Below are 13,406 nucleotides of genomic sequence, written 5' to 3' on the forward strand. Positions count from 1 at the left end.
CACGTCATGGAGTTAATTGGGTTTAGAAAGCAGTGTTGCTGTAACAGCTGGGTTGTATTGTTTAAAAAACCTACGTTTTCATGGGGTAAATTGAATTGGGCACCTTCATAGCTGTTCCAAATAACACATGAGGGTAGGATGACCACATGTCAAAATTCCAAAAATGTGCACCTCCTAAATGTGGCCTACTAGCCCCCCAGACAACCTGACAAACCGATGCATGGGTGGTATCACTGTACTCAGAAGATGTTGCTGAGCCACCTTTAGGGGTTAAGAGGTGGTCACATTGAAATCTTGCAGCCAGCTGGTCAACAAAACTTAGAGTATCATCCAGAGTCCTTTATTGCTGATCTGTCAGTACATTCCTTTGTTTATACTTTTTAACTAATCATAATTGAGAAAATTATAAACTGGCATGTAGAAGGTGCAGTCACTTCTATACTAGTCAGTATGTAGGTTCATGAAGGTATGTACCGTATGTCGGTAAGGCAGATGATTCTGATATATCTACAACTTAATTAGACATCCTGACAAATGTTATTTAATGTGTTTTACCCCATATTTTTTCCATCCAGGATATGGCTGAAAATGGATGTACAGTCTCAGAAGAGCCTCTTCCTAGGATGTCACCATCACCATCTGCAGAAAAGAAAGACCCAAAGAGCCGAGAGGAAAGGCGGCCTATCACAATGCATTTTGGGCAGGTATGATGATGATTTAGTGAGTCCCCCCCCACAGTTTAGTAATCAATCCTACACCATACAATATTTCAGTTAATAAAACATGTAATGTAGCGGATCAAAACGTAGCTGCAAATGTGACTTTTAATGTCAACTCAAGGTCCACTTTGGTAAAATGTTTTTGAGATTGCGCAGATGGTTGTATTAATAGCCAAAACACTCTACAGAGATATTGAAATCAAGAGTGACTGTGGAAAAATCTGAGCCACTCATTGTAAATCTAGCTAAAATACAGAGGTTTAGCCTAAAGAAATATGAATGCAATTGTACCACACAAATATCCTTCAGACAATGATTAATTTTTAGTTTTTTAAAAAAGTAGATTATGTGGTCTAAATTAGTTAAACCATACTACCATTTTTGTAACCTAATAATTAGCACACATAAATGATTTATTTAGACATCACATTCGGGCTTGTAATATTGTAGGATGACTTCATGTTTGAAACAAATGCCAGTTTGGGCACATATACTTGTGTTTTTTGTGTTTGTAATATATATATAGTTTTATTTGTAAAATAAGCTTTTTATGATGTAGTTTACAAACTATTTCCATATCTTCCATTCTACACAAACATTAAATAGCTTTAGTGATTGTGTGATTTTTTGGATTACATTTTATTAATAAAATAGCAATATAAAATATAAATATATAATATAAATAAAATATACTCAGCAGAACATAGGATATTGTTAACATCTACATACAAACGACAAATTCATAAAATAGATCATTCCAGTTTTCTCTAGAAAGTCTTAGAGATTGCAGTTCATTCTTCTTCATTCTGTACTTTTCCTCACCTGGCAAAAATAAAATCCTGATTCTGTTATTTCAAACACTTTCTCCTGCAGTTTATCACAAGCATTAGTTATCTTACTTTATCTGCCAGTGCCTTTGCCGTGTGAAGATTGTATGTTTGTCTATATATATATATTTTTTTATTATTATTATTATTTTTTTTTTTTTTTACTTTCATCCTTGCTTATTTTGTTTTATACTTTCCTTATTAAAATGTAACAAAAAGTATGCTAGGAGCAGGACAAACATATATTATCTTTTTTTTTTTTTTATTTATTTTTTTTTACTTCAACGCTGATCAAAGGAAATGTATACTCAGAACATGTCACCACCCCTACACCAGAGTATTATTAGATCCTCTGGCAACCGTGAGCTAAAATGCTACCATTCTAAGTGCCATAAGACAATTTGGACAACACATGATCTTTAATGTCATTGTTAGCCACAGTGGTGTTCAAAGTCAGAAAACGTAGCTACGCATGTGAATCAGGAAGCAATTAAAAGATGCAAAAGCCGTGCGAATCGGCAGCTTGGACATGTCCTGAGCTCCTTTTATCACTTGTTTTACATATCTCCTGGCATTATGCTAGTTTATGTAGAAGAGACAGATTTTTTTTAAATGCATGCATGCGGATTAAGGTCAAGCCCTGTGTATCACTAATGCAGTTTTCCTGGCTGTATGACTGCAGCTTCTGAATCCAGCAACAGCAGTAAGATGCCTTAATTGAGACGCGCTGTCAGAGTGACAAACACATTTGCATACTCTCTATTTGTTTTCTCTGGAAAGGTCTGCAGGCTGCTGTTGCTTGAACATTTTTAATCAGCTTTTCTGTAAGTGTGCCGGCAGCTAGCTGTCCTCGTCCTGGTTGCTGCTTCATTATTTGACAGGTTAACTAGATGGGGGGATGGGGACTTGGGGTTCAAAACTATCGGCAGTCTCTCTGCTTAGATTTTCAGCCTCCGTGAGCTTGACAACACATACCTTCACATGGTTCTATCCAAGAAGAATGCTTCCTCTGAATTATAATAAATATACTCATTGAGAAATGCTGTTTTTTAATGCTTGGTAAAATAGTTTGTGTAATTATTTAAGTAAAGAAAGCACAGGATCAGTTCAAATTTGGGCTTAAAAATGCATTCACTTAACTTTAAAAAAGTAACTTTTTATATGACTATTTTGTATATCTGACCAAGTTTAGAGCTCCCAACTGGCCGCCTTTTAAAATCATGTGTTTAAGAATACTGGAAGGTCAGAATCATGCTCTTATGTGATAGTTCCACTTGAACATACAACATTATCTGTTAAAACACTGTCATTGTAGTAAATCTGGTTTTATGCAATGCGGAGGTATTGGTGCATAGCTCACCTTCTGAACTATACTTCTGACAAATAGCTTTGTACTGCTTCAAATACTGACGTTTGAATTAACGTACTATGCAAATATGTAAACACACATCCAAAAAATAAATATATGTAAAATCAACAATTTAAAGGGCACTATTAATAGGTCTGATATACATTTACTGGTATATTTATATATATGTTCATTTTTTCAGGGTAAACTTTGCGTAACCATGGTATGGTTAACGTTTTTTCTTTTACTAACAAAAGTTGAAGTGATTGTTCATTGACATTGGATATGAATTTTGTGCGATTGTGCAGATATTTCTGTTCCTCTGGAACACCAGTATATGATGTCATGTTCTAGAGCACCGCACACAAGGTGGCATGTCATAGAGTTGTATATTAAAGGAGAACCTCCTCTGCCTTTTCTCCAGGTCACGTGAGGGATGGTCCTTCGGTGGGGTGCTGTACCTGTGGTAGTAATGCCAATGGATGAACACACAGGCAGATAAATCCCCTTTTTTTAGTGCTGTGTGAAGAAGCCTCTATACTTTGTGTCTTTATTTTTATTGCTACCTTGAGCTGTGTATTCAGATAGAATATAGGAAGATAATGTAGAATGAATACTTGTGTTTCAACATGTTTTGGCAGCGTAATGGTTACAGAAAAAGATAAGATTGTTGTACTTCAAAAAAATCACATTTCAGTTATTGTAGTTTTTAATTAAGCCCTAAAGTGTGTGGAAAATAAAATAAAAAAATGTGTCCATAAATCAGCATTGAATTGGAAAAGAGAAAGAGGATGGAGGACAATGTGACATGTACACAGCTTTGTACTTAATGATACGCTGGGTTCCACTGCTGGAAGGTTGTGAGAGGTGAGACCACTACTGCAGAGAGAAATGTTTCAAAATATGGGAGACTTTGTCCAGACAGAATTATTCATAATGGGAGACTGTTCCTTTGTTATTTTGATCTTGCACAATGGTGGCAGGATTATGAAGGCCTGCAAGCTTGACAGAGGTCACAGAGGGAAGCAGAAGATGCAGAGATCTTTCTTTGTCATGTTTCTTACCTCGCCCCCCTTCACCATCCTCTGTGAGTCACCCCACAAAGAACAATAATAATGGCCAGCCACTGTGCCGGAATAAAAGTGAACAGAGGAAGAAGCCCGATGAAAATCCGCGTTCAACAGACGCATAATTGGGCTACGCAAACTTAACGTTTTTTACGTTTTTACATTGTTTTACGTGTTAAAACAACTTATAATATAAATTTTTAACATAAAATCATAGACCATTAAGAGTTGTAGATGCAACTGAGGTGCCCTTCCAAAGCACACAATTAAAGTAGCATGTTTCAGTCTTTTAGGAATTGCAAACAACAAATGGAACATTTAATACCGCTGATAGACCTGCTAACATATTTATTGTGTGAGTACTTTGATATTAATTCTCGAAAAATGGGAAACACTTAATGTAGAAGCTACAGCTCTACAGCTGCTGCCCATCTTCCTTGGCTAAACGATTCTTGCCACTGATAGGATACTTGAAGCAGCTATCAGTTGCAGGGAAGCTCTTGCATTCAAAGAAATAGGAGCACTTTCTGCACATGCGTACAGGAGTGTGAACATCCCCCTCCCCACAACTTTCTCCATGACAGTGGTTAAGTATATCAAATGCATGGAAATGTGTTTAGCCAAACACGTGTTCTTCATGCAAACTCGCTGGAAGGGGTGCACTTTCCACGTAGCATTTGTCGAGCCTGCACTTGGGCTGACTAGCAGCAAATGTATCACATTCAGTAAGATGTCCAAACGCATCTCCTGCATATAAAATAGCTGGAGCAGACAAATAGGCAAATCCCTCGGGACAAATTCTGCAGAAGTGGCCACACTGATACTTCTTACTGGTCTACCTTCACCAACTGGCATGTACCTTACCAGTTCCAGCGGTGTCAGTGGTTTTAAAAAGCCTTAGCAGGTTAGCATTTGACTTGTACTATCCACTGATGAGCAGTAAAAAAATATATCTAAGCAAGGAACTGAGTATGCTCCTGATCAGGATCCCAGACTTACTGGAGCACATAAACTAACTCAACAGGCAGGGCAGTGGTCTCAGAAGTGGAACTGGGTGAAGTAGCCCCTCACAATATGTAGTATGTGGCACAATGCTGGAGGAGAAGTTGAGGTAGGCAAAGGTTAGCAACCAGTATTATCAGTCCATAAATCACCAGACTGAGGAAAACTCTGGAAACAAGTAGCCAAAGTAGGGCCAAAGAGCTGTAGGGCACAAAAAACATTATATTGACTTGTGTCACATATAATCGAGTGGGCATGGCAGGTAGGAGCAGGTACTACACAATTGGGCAATTGAGTTCTTTGAAACAAGTACCAGATGTTTAAATATCCTATTGCATGATAACAGTTTCCGAAGAGCTTAACACCAGGCATTTGCAGATATCATAGTGCTGATACCAAACCGCTCCAAAAAAACCAAAACACAGAAAACGCACAACTCAGTGTTTGAGGACTGAACATGCACTGGGTAAACCCTAGAGAAAGGCACGGCACCAAGAGTAAACGTAACACATTTCATACTCCTTATTCTATAGTTGGCTTTCTATATATGTATGGTCTATATATTTGAGTAAAGATCTTCAATAGAACCTTTTGGAATATTAACAGTGTTAAGCATTTAACTGGACATGTTTTTAAAAAGATTTACCCTTTCAGTGCTAGAAGAGTGAACTTGGTGTTTACCCCGTTCAGTTGCAGATGGCTATGGGTAAAACTAGCAACAGCCACACACAAATTTCATGTTAGATAGTAAATGAAATAGAGTTCTTAAAAAAAAAAATATTTGCTGGAAATTTCAAATCCCCACAGCCTCTCTCATATCTAGTCATTGTTTCTTTGAAAAACAGTAGAACTTCTTGGACATCTTTAGCTTACACTATAGCCTATCTAACATGCTTCCCTAACAGGACTGGAGATGGCTTTATTGGTAAAACATAGCAAACATTGTTTGCGTCACTCATCCTTGAAAGTAAAAATATGACTTAAATGCCCAATAATCATTGACCCATTTTAAAGGGACAGTGTAGTGTTGCCAACCCCCTTCTATAAAATAATACGGTATTTTAGTATGCGTTCTTCCACAACAAAAATAAAGCACCTGAATGTGTTGCCATGGTGCAAAATCTTCTTTCTTTCGTAGTGATCTGAACTTTCTAAGGTACCCATCATATGAATACCTAACCATATATTAGAAAGTAAGATTCAAGACATGTCCTATATATGAACATTCTTATTGGTCATCTGTGCCAAAACGAGACTGAGAAACATGTACAAATAGAATAGAATAATAGATACAGTCCATTTCTCCCCGCTATCAATAATAAAAATATCAATATAACAATCTCAAACCTTATTTGGTCATTGATCTCGTCTTATATTAAGGAGAGACTGTCCTAAGCATGTGTACTGTATAAAGCTCTAACAGTTTTGCTCGAAGAATTGTAAAAATTAGTCTCTTACTTCATCAAGTTTGCTGTTAGACTTAAGATGCCAAGACCACTGACACCTCCACAAATGGGAAAAACATCAAAATAGCTTTGTAGGAGGTTCACAGGCATAAACAAAACTGAAGAAAGGGATGAATGTGTAGAAAAAGCTGTCCAACTTTGTCAGAAGAGTAGGAGAGTCCTCTCTGCATAAAGAGAGCGCTTTGTGAACTGCTTCGTAAAGCAAAGCAGACAGGAGACACTTCTGCTCCCCTTTGACACTCTGGCCAGATCCAGATTTAAAGGGTTAAAGTCTGGCACAAGATATGTACTGTAATCAATACAATCAAATTCAACCCAAGCTGAGGAATAACTTCATTGAAATGAATGATCATACATTTACCAAGAATTAATGTTAATATCAAATACAACATATGATTTGGGAAAGCGACAAATTCACTTCAAAGGTTTAGTGCGAAAGGTCGGATTTTACTTAATGTTACAAACGAATGCATGCTTGTTTGCCAAGTCTTTTATATCTCAATATGTGGACTTCATCAACGTACAGTGCATTCCTTTACAGCCATTTTTTGTGCAGCTTACAAAAATGTATGCTCATAAGACAACGTATGGTACCATAACATTCTAGTAAGTTCAGCACGTATATATTTATATACTAATGTGGATGCCATTGATAAAATTATCACAGTTCCTCAGTCCCATTACCAATTAACCCCATTAATCCTTCTGTCACAACAGCGGGACATAGAGGTAATGCTGGGCATTGACAGACCAGCAGCAGTTGTTTTATCCTGGAGAATATGCATGTAAATATTTGTTTAAATTGTGATTTTAAGCCAAATGGAAGTACTCTCAACTTAGCCCTAAGCAGCGTATGAAGCTTTGTTCACTACACTTCCCTTAATGTCATCCTTTCACAGTCAAAACAGTAAAGGAGGCTGGTTTTTTTAAATCGAAAGCGTCTTCTAATATTTCTCCCATTCTAAATGTGTGTTAGTGCTGCTTGAATAGCATGCCTTTTCCACTGCTCTCTGCTCCCATCACTGAGCCGGTATCCAGCGCTCACAGCGAGAAGCAAAGCTTTATATTAAATAGCCCCGGGGCTGTGCCACTTCAGCAACCACCTAATTGATTGATCTGTGGGAAAATTAGAGCTTAGGTTTCAATTCTTGATTGATTGAAGAGGAAATGTTCTAAAAGATCCTTTTACAATAGCAAATAGTTTAATAGATTTTGATAGACATTTCCTTCAGCGGATCAGGTTTCAAACAGAGAGGGTAAAGAAATATGACGTTTACTGTAAAATATCTTTATATTGCTCATTATCCGATATGGCATGTTTTTATCTTAGCTGTATAATTTTAGCTTTGTATTTCAGTATCTCAGCCTCATTTCCTTGTAAAATTCTGACTGTAACAGTGCCTTATGAAAATCTCAGTGTCAGACAGGCTGTAGCACACAGCTGGCTGTAACAAGTTGTGTATGATAACTCACAGCAGTGTGTTCATATCAGCTACAGCTGTTACAGCCAAATCTATTAACTTGGTCTATATAGATCTATATATATAAGTATATATATATATATATTTATATACACACAGAGACTTATATATTTTGGGTTTGGAGTGTCAGTATGTTTAAATTCATATTAAGGGATTCAGTCCGAAACAGCATTGTGGATTTGATATGACTATTATATTTAAAGATCCATCCTGACCCTTTTTAGAGGATAGCTCACTAGGCATCCTCAGACCCAATAAGGTAGGACCTTAATCTACACACAAGCTCATATAACAAATAATAGAATGCAAATTACATACTAGCAGTTTATCAGTTCTTGGTGGGCCACTAATTGCATAAGAATTGCATGAATTATTGGGAAGGCTGGGCTGCATGCATGTTGGCTGAGGTATAACCCCTAGAGACAAGGCCTGGACATGGAACTGTTGCTAGTGGCACACAGCATGCTAAATTTCTGTTGTTCATGCCTGATACAAGCAGTTTCGTATTGCGCAATAGAGCTGTAGCTTTTCCCACTTTTTAACCCCCACAAACATCAATGTGTGACATGGTATCAGTCATCTGTCTGTACATCGTAGACTTTATATATAGTATATATTAATCTGTTTGTGTAGATGTATTGTAATTTGTAGTAGTATAAATGTTACAGTTTATATATCTGCATGGTGTCCAGTGGAAGACTTTATGGCACTGTGCCTTAGTTTGTGATTGTATTTAGAATTCCCTGGCGGTCCACCAGAGGGCGCACAAGTTCTGTACATTCCTAGGTGTGGATTTACTAAAGAGCATGCTATAATGATTCACCCATTTCTGTTTTGTGTCTCCAGTTACAAAGAACTCATCTAGGTAATACTTTTTCAATTGTGCAGAATTTGTGACTTAATGATGGCAGGCATTTGTACAGTAGTTAACACTCTCTGTCTTGGGTTGTGATGTTGCAATATTACCATGGATAAGTTTCATAGCTTGTGTATGTGTCCGTGTATAAGTCTTAGACTTTCCCAAATAATGTATTGGGTTTGGTTTGCAGGGCATGAGGAAGCACAGAGTTCTCATATTTTCCCAATTCACTATAAGACTAGAACATGAGGTTACCTGATCTCTTTATGGAGCTCTACACACTCTCTCTCTCTCTCTCTCTCTCTCTCTCTCCCCCTCTCGCTCTCTCCCCCCCCTCTCTCTCTCTCTCCCCCTCTCTCTCTCTCCCCCCCCCTCTCTCTCTCCCCCCCTCTCTCTCCCCCCCCTCTCTCTCTCCCCCCCCTCTCTCTCTCCCCCCCCCTCTCTCTCTCCCTCTCTCACCTTCCCACCCCTGGCTACTCACTTCAACAAAAGGTAATTGGAGTCTGGAGTTAGCAAACCTGAGCCCCATCAATGAAACTGGATTGGAGGTGTGTATTAGAGCTACTTTGATATATAAAATAAAAAAAAAAGCTATTCTCAAGAAGCATCTGCTGATGCGAACCATGTCTCAATGAAACTGGATTGGAGGTGTGTATTAGAGCTACTTTGATATATAAAATTTAAAAAAGCTATTCTCAAGAAGCATCTGCTGATGCGAACCATGTCTCACAAAAAAGAAATCTCAGAAGACCTACAATCAAGAATTATTGATTTGCATAAAGCTGGAAAAGGGTTACAAAGTTTCCCATATTCATTAGCCCACAGTTAGATAATTTGTTTATAACTGTAGACAATTTAGTACTGTGGCTTCTTTCCTTAGAAGTGGGCACGCAGCCAAGATGAGTCCAAGGGCACAACGCAGAATTGTGAAAAAAGAACCCTAGAGTAACAGCAACAGAAAGGACACCACAGAGGAAGTTGGTGCTCTGCAATTTAACTTTGCTGTTTGCTTGAAGTTTGCCAAAGAGCACATTGACACACCACAACGCTATCAGGAAAATCTTATGTGGACTGAAAAAACTAAAGTTGAATTGTTCATGAAGAACATGTAGAACTATGTATGGTGTGAAAAAGGCACCACATGAAAACATCATCCCAGTGGTGAAGTATTGGAGGAGGGAGCATCATTATTTGGGGCTGCTTTACTGCCTAAGGGCATGGACAGCATGCCATAATCAAGGGGAGAATGAGTTCTCAAGATTATCTACAGTAGATATTTTCCATGATAATGTCGTGTTGGCTGTCCACCAGCTGAAGCTCAGTGGTGTAGGACGGCAATGACCACAAATATTGAAGTAAATCTACTATAGAATGGCTTAAAAAATAGAAAATGTGCCTTTTGGAGTGGCCCAGTCAGAGCCCACACCTTAACCCATTAGAGATGTTGTGGAATGACCTCAAGAGATCTGTTTACACCAGACATTGTAGGAATATGGCTGAGCGTAATCAGTTATGTATGGAAGAATGGACTAACATTCCTCCTGAACGTTGTGCAGGTCTGATCGGAAACACTTTGAGGTTACTGCTGCCAAAGGAGATTTGGCCAGTTATTAAATGGTTCACTGGCTTTTTCCACTAGCACTGTGAATGTTAAATGGTCGTGTTAGTGTTTTATTAGCTTAAGCACATTTTTTCTTTTTTATACTTGTGACTTAGATGTAGATCAGATCATATTTTATGATTTTTATTAATGCAGAAAAACAGGTAATTCCAAAGGCTTAATTTATTTTTTCTTGCTACACTATACATATGTCTGTATGTGTATAGCACTTCTGGAGTGGTATACGCTAATACACACCTGTGTGTGTCCCACAGTGTAAATGTTATATTTATCACTAGGCGGCTGTGTGTCTATCATTATTGCTTTTTTGTCAATCACTGTATAGCTGTGTATCTGCATGCCTGGTGGAAATATCAAATGGGGATAATATAGCTCTGTCCATGCACCCTTAAGACAGGCCTGGAATTTATTTCTGCCCTTTCTTCTGGGCTAACACAGTTTATTTATCCAATATGCTTGTTGGCACACAGTTTATATTTTACAAAGTACTGCAAGTAATTTTAATATTCTTGTCTGCGGTGTTTGAAGAAATTAACTCGCCAAAGGAGAATTGTAAATTTGCAGCACAGAGATCAGTAAGCAGGATGTAAACTGCCACCCGAAAAAAACAAACAAAAAAAAAAGTGAGACACACACGTTCACAAGTAACTCTAGATTCCTTTAATTAGAAATGCAGCGTTCACAGGATGCAAGTTGTTGCTTTTTTAAATTCCTCTTGCTTCTATTCTGGTTCTAAAATCCATATTAACATTTTCCTATCTGAAGAAGCTTGGGAATAGGTCAGTTAAAGAGGAGCTATAACAGTCCAGGTTACAGTAAATCCTAATTCTTGCTTCTGTGCATCATATTGTAGTAATGCTTTCTTTCCTTACCGCTTAAGTATCTAATAGAAAAATTCCCTCATTGCCTGCCCTTGGCTGCTACATCACATGTTGTACGCTGCTTGCTATCACCATGATATCAGCTTTAGGAACTTTAGTGAGGAGCTATGTCTCCCAACGCTAGAGGTGCAGCCTTCTGAAACAGGAGCACCAGGTATTGTTTGACTTGCTGACCTAATTTTTATATGATGGATGGTAGCACATTGTAAAGTAAAAAAAAAAAAGCAGAACAAATACCGTATTTGCTCCATTATAAGACGGGGTCGTCTTATAATCAGATCTCAAACAGGTCTGACTATGAGACTAAGATCCAGATCCCCCGCAGCGCTGCAGGGGACCTGGATTCTCCTGTCACCCCCCCCCCCCAACTTACCGGTGCTTCTGAGTCCCTGGAGTGTAGCCAGGGCAGCGTGTAGACGTCTACGCTGCAACCCCCGCTGCTAACCCGCACCTCCTTCCGGCTGCAGCGGAAGTTGTCTACGCGATTCGCGTAGACGTCTACCTGCTGCCCGGACAACACACCGGGAATCAGAAGCACCGGTAAGTTTTGGGGTTTTTTGGGGGGGGGTTAAATGGGGGGCATAAGGCATTTCTGTAGGCAGAGTGCTCTATGAAATGCCTTTTTTAACTCCCTTAATGCCACTCTGCCTCCAGAAATGCCTTTTAACCCTCTATACACCACTCTGCCTCCTGAAATGCCTTATACCTCCCTATATGCTACTCTGCCCCATAATATGCCTTTTAACCCCCTAAATGCCAGAGTGGCATATAGGGGTATAAGGCATTTCTGGAGGCAGAGTGGCACATAGGGGGTCAAAAGGCATATCATGGGGCACAGTGGCATTTAGAGGGTTAAAAGGCATATCATGGGGCACAGTGGCATATAGGGGGTATAAGGCATTTCTGGGGCAGAGTGGCAAGCCTTTGCTTGATAACGGGGGGGCAGGTTGGAAAATAAAAGGAAATCAAAAGAAATATTTTTCATAGCTTTTATTTAAAGAAATAGTTTTTAGGAATTAACATTTACTAGTAAAACTTTTTTCCTATAGGATCGTCTTCAGGCTTTTTCTTTTTTTCCTAAATTAATATTCAGGTTTTGGGGGGTCGTCTTATAAGAGCAAATACGGTAAGTGTGCTGAAATTATTATTATATAAAACCAGCACAGTTAAAAATAGACAAAGTATATTCACTGCACGGCCACTAAAAAGAAATTGCGGACCAAGTAAGAAGACTCAAAACAGTTCTCTTAACTGCAGTCATCTTTGTGTATTAATTACATACCTGGGAACCTCCTGGGGTGGGCTATCTGGAGCTCCCGTGGCTTTGTGAAGTGGCACGGCTAGCCATGCATAGGGATGGGGCAAGTGACAAACAGTCTGTGAGGAGGGAAAGGGTCAGTGGGAGTGAAGTGGACAGAGGAGAAAAAAGACACTACAGAAAGAGGAACCCATAGAGTCCCCAGGTATGATCTTTTACTTACGTTCTACTAGCATCTCATTAAAGAGGGCAGTCCTCAATGTGCAATATCTTTATCAGAGCTCCATTTACTTTTATGTACATACATAATAAGAGACTTTTGAAATTGTCATCTAAATGTAAGAGTAGACTTAGAGCCACTTTGACAAAACAACTCATATTTTGAGTTTGCTATTCTCAAGAAGCATCTGCTGATGTGAACCATATCTCACAAAAAAAAAATAAATCAGAAATTTAAAGCTGGAAATTGTTACAAAGTAAAAAACACTCCTCCAATCCCATTTCATTCATTGGACTCCAGATTTGCTATGGTTCACTTACGTTTTCCAACCCACAGTGTGAATGATTGTATGATATGTTCAATATGAACAAAACCAATACAATAATTGTGTGATATTGACTTTATTCATTATTGTAACTTAGGTAAAGATCACATCATACAAATGTATTTGGTAATTTCAAATGGTTCATCTTCTTTTTCTTGCCACTGTATGTCTTCCATTTTATAATCAGTTGTAGGAACCCCTCACACATGGTTTTTCTAGCCCCATAAACATAAGATTTGTTGTAGTAAATGTTTTTTCCCCTCCAGCTGGTTTTAAATACTCCATTACATTTATTAAGTGCCAGTAGATTTCCTATTACAATAGGGAGTGTG

At 38.4% G+C, this 13,406-nt stretch overlaps 1 protein-coding gene across 1 annotated transcript in view; it reads left to right on the plus strand.

Annotated features, from left to right (window-relative positions):
- Positions 1-13,406, plus strand: part of LOC149287606 (DENN domain-containing protein 1A-like) — a gene marked incomplete at its 5' end in the record, with an annotated part of 204,987 nt that overhangs the window by 161,795 nt on the left and 29,786 nt on the right. The window contains one exon of the mRNA XM_089492645.1: positions 576-704. Coding sequence (XP_089348771.1) covers positions 576-704 — 129 coding nt within the window. The remainder of the gene's footprint in view (positions 1-575; positions 705-13,406) is intronic.

Source organism: Sceloporus occidentalis, unplaced genomic scaffold, assembly GCF_023333645.1.
Source record: "Sceloporus occidentalis isolate IW3139 unplaced genomic scaffold, rSceOcc1.0.p SCAF_58, whole genome shotgun sequence".
NCBI classification, from domain to species: domain Eukaryota; kingdom Metazoa; phylum Chordata; class Lepidosauria; order Squamata; family Phrynosomatidae; genus Sceloporus; species Sceloporus occidentalis.